The 7087-nt window shown below is 46.6% G+C and overlaps 1 protein-coding gene across 1 annotated transcript in view; it reads right to left on the bottom strand.

Annotated features, from left to right (window-relative positions):
* Positions 1-215: 215 nt before the first annotated feature.
* Positions 216-7087, bottom strand: part of ABCB7 (ATP binding cassette subfamily B member 7) — a 90095-nt gene continuing 83223 nt past the window's right edge. The window contains exon 17 of the mRNA XM_015406985.1: positions 216-1228. Within this exon, the coding sequence (XP_015262471.1) occupies positions 1010-1228 (219 nt within the window). The 3' untranslated portion in view covers positions 216-1009. The remainder of the gene's footprint in view (positions 1229-7087) is intronic.

Genomic DNA, 7087 nt, shown 5'->3' with positions numbered 1-7087 from the left:
ATTTTACCAAGGTTGTGTTTTACATGAAAGGCATTCATGTTTGTACTGTAATATCTACTGAATAGTGGCTTTTAATCAAGGACATCTTTTGTTCAAGCCCATACATTTTAAAAACATGTAATATCTTCAGAAAGCTAGACAAAACTGGGTTCAGTTCATGGGTAGTCCCAAACTGCTCCCAATGATTTGAAGAACGTCTGTCTCAGAAACCTGGTTTATTGCTAAAACAATGACAATATTTGTCATATTCTCATTAAAACTTAATAAAAGCATTTGCTTGAGCACATCTATGAACAGTAATGACTGGAGATGTATTGGCCTTTATTGTTGTGCCTTGTAAGATTTATTGATCTTAAGATACACGTTTTTGTTCATAATTTTGAAGTCTCAGACCTCCCAAAATTTGGGGGGACTAGGACAAATTGGGGGTGGAATGGGGAAGAGTGAAGAACTAAGTAGAAATTTCTCTGCTTAGAATTTGTTACAACCGACAATGACCATTATTCTTTAAAAAAGATATAAATTCTATCAAAACAGTTATTCAAAGAATGTTAACTACTTCACACACACATCCCTTCACACTCATGCTCCAGTTAATTAACTTTTGCTGAAACAGATACATAAAGACAACTTCAACCCACCCTTTGTAGTAGTGAAGAGCAGAGTAAAGCAAACATGCCACAAAGATGTTCAGACTCTGTCCAAATGGCAGGGAACTGCCCCCCCCCAAAGATGCACTCATGTCTGCGAACAACCCCCGAAGCGTACAAAGATCAATTATATCAAGAAGGTCTCAACATACTCCCCATCTCATTGCTCTTAGGGATGCCAAGAGGCAGAACTAAAATCCTTCGGCTAAAAACCGGTGTTCCACTGAGAAAGGCCTTCTTACAAACCAGGATTGTTCATTCTGTCAAACGCAGGAAACAGCTTCAGTGCAAACGTCTGGGCCTCCATTTAACCAGAGGGATGAGGCCATAAAGGAGAGAGAGACAAGCTGGGCTCGTGCTTAGCATGAACAGTTCCCACAGCCTTTCACGCTGTTGATGATCTCCTCTTGGAGCTTCTTCCTTTCCTCCTCTTTGGACATGTGATTGCTCCTCTCTTCCCACTGCTCCTTGACATTCCTGTTCAGCATCCGGCTGCTCTGCGTGTGCCACATTTCATAGTAGAGACTGCTGGGCCTGGTAATAAGATCCAAATGCTTTCCATGCTCTGCAACTTTACCCTGTTTAAAGAAACAAACAAACCATGAAGCCCATGAGCAGACAGCATCAGCTGTCCAGAACAGGAAGTTTCTAAAGTGTGGCCCAGATCAAGCACACACACTGCATCCATCGTGGCTTTAACAGCCAAGGAGCAGGAGACCAAAGTTAAGTGCAGCATCCCATGCAGAGATCAGCCTTTGGCCTAACAGCCGGACTTCTGTTCTAATGACATATTCTCTGCAGGGCTGAGTGAACTTTGCACCAATCCCCCCGCCCATACTGGAAGGGGGAGGGGCAATTAGCCAGTGAAGGAGGGGTCAATTAAGCACTTAAATAAGGATGGAGGAAGCAGAGTGGTGAGAGGCTCCCCCTTCTCGCAGAGCCACCCTCGTCCTCCTTCAGGGAAGCGTCAGAATTCTCAGCGCCGAGGTCTGGTCTTCAGGGGAACCAGAATGAGATGGTAGGACAGGCCAAACAACTTCAAACTGCTGGTGGGAGATGGCTTTTTCTCAACGCTCATCACATTAAAGAATTATACAAGTTAAAAATATTCCACAAATGGTGTTGCACCACCTGAACTGGTCCAATCCAATTCCCCCACTTTCTCCTAAGAGCGGGTGTGGGCCAGGCCTCAGGGACTGGTCTGCATGAGGCAACCTCTAAAATGGTGAACAGGACAGACAGTCACAGCTGGGCTACAGCATACTCTGAGTCTGCAAACCGCACAACCTTAATCCAGTTTAGAAAATGGTTTCCTGGGGTGGGAGAGAGCGGCAACCTTTTTTTGCCTGGAAGTCAGAAGCACAGCTTTGCAATCATGGCAGCAGTCACTGACTGGGCTGGCGAAGATACAAAATAAAGCATTCCGGACATTAAGGAGGCTTGCTGACTTGGAGGCGCACCAAACCAACCAAACTAGGTTAAGCCAACATGATTTAAATTTTGTACTGGTGAACTGCTAGCTGGAAGAGGCTGAAGTTACAATCTGAAAGCCAGCAAGTGGCTTTCAGGGGCTTGCCTATGTCTATGTTTATTTGGATTTATATCCCGCCCTCCCCTTGACCGGCTCAGGGCATAGGGTTGCCAAGTCGATCTTCTGCCGGAGCGGGGGGCTCCCGGCTGTCATCTGGTGTGTGCGCGCGCCACATGCACGGCACCTGGAAGTGACATGACTACGGCAGGCACGCTGGGGGCGGGGCCATGGCCATACGAGGGAAAACCACAGAGTTTCCCCTTGGATTGCCGTGGCCCCGCCCCCAGCATGCCCGGCATGGTCACGTCACTTCCAGGTGACGCGCACATCGGGGTGGAGTTCCTCCGGGGGCCCGATCCGGCGGCGGCGGAACAGGCCTCTGGGGAGGGGGTTTCCCTGCCCCCCGGGGGGACTTGGGAAGCCTATCAGGGCAGGTTCCAACAATATACAGTCCAACAATATAAAATTCAATATAATTAAAACCACATTAAAACATATAAAACATACAACTCTAGTAAAAAGCCAGCTGTACGCCTCAACCAAAAGCAAGGGATGAAAATGCCTACGGTGGCTCTGCTGTATCAAATCCAGCTTTGTACAACGGAAGGGGGGAGGGGCTTCTTAAAAATTTCACTATTTATTTAAATGGTTTGTTATTGTTTGCTGTTCAACTTCTGGAGGTTAAAATCACATGTGAAGCACTCTTCCAGTTGTAGCTTCTGATTTATGGCTGAAGCTCATATCCTTACATCTGTTGGAAGAACACAGCAGCAGATCAACGGGATTCTTATTCACATCGATACATTTTCCCTCTGTATTCAATAGATTTAATTTTTTTTTTTTAGAAAGCAAACTCACAATAGGTCAACCCCCAATCTACAATACATCAGTCAGAAAAGTATTTGAAACAGACAGAACGTGGTGCCCTTTCTCAGCAACCCTGAGAATAAAAAGCTTTCATGTATTGCTCTCCCATTCAGCTGTGAAGCCGACGCCAAGATCACCACTTAATTCCCTAGAAGATCAACAATTTAGTCCGGCATTTTTTATTATCGGAAAAATACCAGGTCTACTGCAGAGTAATATTTACAAGGCTCAGGGAAATGGCTACTTAGCATTCCACCCCACCCCTTTTCCTCCGGATTTGACTGGCTGCCCCTGAAGCACTTTGCAGGCAAGAAGGGCAAAGCAAACAGCTTTCTGTGGAGCAGAAGCCGCTGACATTTTATGAGCCAGCCAACAGCCAGACAGGCACTGAGCAGCCACACTGAGATCATCACGAGGGCTCTGCTGAGCAAAGGCTTGTCAAAGAAAGGACACTTTGTGGGCCAAAACATCCCAGCTGCTCCACTGCTGCTAATGAGCCCGTTTAACAGGGTGCTTAAAAAAAAAATCAAGTAATGATCATTTAATATAATTTATCATCACTATACTGTTGTACCATTAAACCCACTTTGCACAATAAATACGGGAAGTATAATTTTAAAAGCCCCCTGAACATAGCAAGGGTCAGTGTTGCATAAAAAGGCAGGTCAGTCGTAGCGTTGTTCATCCACATGCATGCTTTTAAAACTTTTTTAAAGCATAAAACAGCCAATAGATAAACAGGGTGCTTAAAAAAAAAGTTTTCCTCGCTGTTATTTGCATCTTAATTTTTTTTTTAATTGCATCTTAATGTTACCAAGACTATCCTATCACTTCAAATGTTCCATATTGTCAGCACTAGCTTTTGAACATACGGTACCAGAAATATGTCTTCCTGGCTGTTTACGTGAGGTTTTGCGAAGGAAAGGGTCCAACACATTATGGACTTTAGCAAAAGCATGAAGCCATCCCACTCTCGGGCCACGAGCAGCCAGCTGTCCTGCAGTTTGGAAGAAAAAGGGCAGGCTTCTTCCCATCGGCCCTCCTGGTCCACCGGCCCCTGGCCTTTCACATTCTGATCAGCAGCCAGCCATTCTGCAGGAGAGGGGGGGAGACGCCACGAGGCTCCTTCCTTTGGCCTGCTTTCACCCAACTGTGTACGGTTTGCGAGGCGTCTTGAGCTGCTTTTGAAAAGGGAGGTTATATAAACCCCCTCCCCCCCCATTACCAGCAGCAGATAATTTAAGCATCTTATCTGCCAGCAACATTAAAAAAAAAAATTAGCCTGCTGTAGAATCCCTGAATGTTTCTGGAATGGAGGAAGATATATATATTCCACAATGCGTTAATTAGTATCGGATGCCAGATGAGCCGTGCTGTTGCACTGCATGAACAACAGAACCATCACATTTGTATTGGCCTTGCTCCTAGCCCTTTAACAGCAGCCTGCCATGAAGAGATCTGGCATGTGAAGCCACGGTTCTTCCAGCACAGAGATAGCATGACGGGAAAGACCTTCAGCTGCTCAATGTCCAGGCAGCTACTAGGGACGCAGGAACAGGACCAGTGCAAAAGATGGAAAACTTTCGGAACAAGGTCTGAGTCCAGGGGCACTTCTGGAACAGCAAGTGTCCACTGAAGGACCCTGGAATGTGCTCTGGCCAATGGAAGTCTCTAGGACGGCAATCATGGGGCCTGGGGGATGTACAAAAAAACATCAGGTCTACTGAAGCGGCTCTCAGCATTTAACATTTGCGGACATTATCTTCTGGACCTTCAATCCCCCCCCACCCCCCCGGACGTTATCGACTGGCACTACCACACAGACAAAAGAACGAGCTGGAGCTAGATGGTTCTTTTCTGTGTTTATTAGGCATCCATAATCCTGCAGCATGCGTAACACTGGTTGGACATCCTGAACACACTTCTGGTGTGACTGAGACCAAACTAAAAGGTCACTCAAATAAGGGAGGACTCCCTTGTGACACGGGCTGGCCACCAGAGCCACAATTGGCAATGGCGGTGGAGCAGTTCCTGGCGACCCAGTGGAGCGACATCGACGTTGGAGGCGGAGCCCAGAGAGCGTGGTGACGTGTGGCACGGCCCGGCGGAGCCACCAAGGACATTAGCCGGAGCCGCAGCTGACACGGAGCTACGCGCCAGAACGAGGCCTGCCGGAGGAAGCTACCCAAAAAAAGACCGGCTCCAGAAAAAAGGGCACCAGAAGGACGCCGATACCCGAAGCCGCTAAAAGAAGCCAGAAAAACAAGCAGCCCTGGGTGCTGGTAGGCAGATACCACCCATCAACAAATGTGGCCATAGTTAGGGAATTTGGAATATGTATGTAAACCGCTCAGAGACCTGCCAAAAAAAAGGTTAGAGCGGTATATAAATTGAATGTATAAATAAATAAATAAATAAATAAATAAAGTAGCTTCAGGAACACATATAAGATAGGCGGGTGGCTGGCCGTGGTCCATGAAGCGGAGAAATTGTCAGTAAGCAGGAAACAGTCTGCCCTGTCAGATCAACTGAGGCCATGAAATCTGGATGCAGAGTCCCCTGTAGAGTTTCCATCCTGAATGTCCTGTATTTGATGAACAATAGGAGGCACTGGAGGAATCCCTGAACGGCTTGTCTTTTTTCTTATTTGCAAAAGGCATAACTTTGTTTTGGTCTGTAGTCTCTGCCAGGCCCTCGGCTAACTTATCGCTGCAAAGTCTGCCCCTAGAGTAGGGACCTGCAGCATCACAAATCTTGGAGGTCATGTCAACTGCCTAGTTTTGCCAGAAATGATGCCTGTTTACCATGGAAGATGCCATGGCTCATTAAGAATGTTTCATGGTTGTCCAGACTACCATCTGCCATGAAATCAGTGGCCCTTTATAAAATACTCAAAAACCTTCTTACTTGTGTTTGAGCAATTGGCAATTATTTTTGTTCGCCTCAAGGAAGCCCCTGCCAACACAACAATGTGGCCACTGCCGTTGTTGCCAGTACTGTGGCCTTCTGGTTATGGCACGGCACTAACTTCGTTTTCTTACTCATGGAGTCCTTCGGGGATCACTCTCTGGCTTTCAGAACTGTGACCCTTGGAATGAAAGCTGCTATCAGTGCATCAATTTTTGTTGTTGTTGTTCAGTCGCACAGTCGAGTCCAACTCTTTGCGACCCCTTGGACCAGACCCCACCAGGCCCTCCTGTCTTCCGCTGTCCTCTGAAGTTTGCTCAATGTCATGTTCGTTGCATCTATGACACTGTCTGACCATCTCATCCTTTGCCATCCCCGTCTTCTTTGACCTTCAATCTTTCCTAGCATCAGGGTCTTCTTCTCCAGTGATTGCTCCCTTCTCATTGGGTGGCCAAAGTATTTGAGCTTCAGTTTCATTATCTGGCCTTCCAGGGTACAGTCAGGGTTGATTTCTTTTAGGATTGACTGATTTGATCTTCTTGCAGTCCAAGGGACTCTCAAGAGTCTTCTCCAGCACCATAGTTCAAAAGAATCTATTCTTCGGCGCTCGGCCTTCCTTATAGTCCAACTCTCGCAGCCATACATGACTACTGGGAATACCATTGCTTGGACCATGCGTATTTTTGTTGGCAGGGTGATGTCTCTACTTTTTATCATGCTGTTTAGGTTCACAATCGCTTTCCTCCCAAGGAGCAGGCGTCTTTTAATTTCATGGCTGCAGTCACAGTCTGCGGTGATTTGATGACTAGGGAGCCATGTACCTGATGTTATCTGCAGGTCGTCTTGAAGAAACAGGCTCTGAAGAACTGCTCTTCCAAAAGCAGCATCAGTTTTAGCACAGTGCATCACCACCAGGAACTTCTCAAAGGCTGAAGTCAGTGAACCAATAGCAGACCTGCAGAGATATGTCACCAAGTATCTGGAGAAAGTGGCAGAATCAGGAGCCATAATGACCCTTTCACAGTACTAGCTTGCTTGATACGTTCGCATCAAACTTTAAAGCCAGGCATCTTTCCCGGCATTTGAAAGACATGTTTGCACTCACTGGAGAAAACCCTGATGCTGGGAAAGA

This window comes from Gekko japonicus, unplaced genomic scaffold, assembly GCF_001447785.1.
Source record: "Gekko japonicus isolate JY-2015 unplaced genomic scaffold, Gekko_japonicus_V1.1 scaffold1713, whole genome shotgun sequence".
In the NCBI taxonomy this organism is placed as follows: domain Eukaryota; kingdom Metazoa; phylum Chordata; class Lepidosauria; order Squamata; family Gekkonidae; genus Gekko; species Gekko japonicus.
This window is presented reverse-complemented; position numbering and strand designations above follow the sequence as displayed.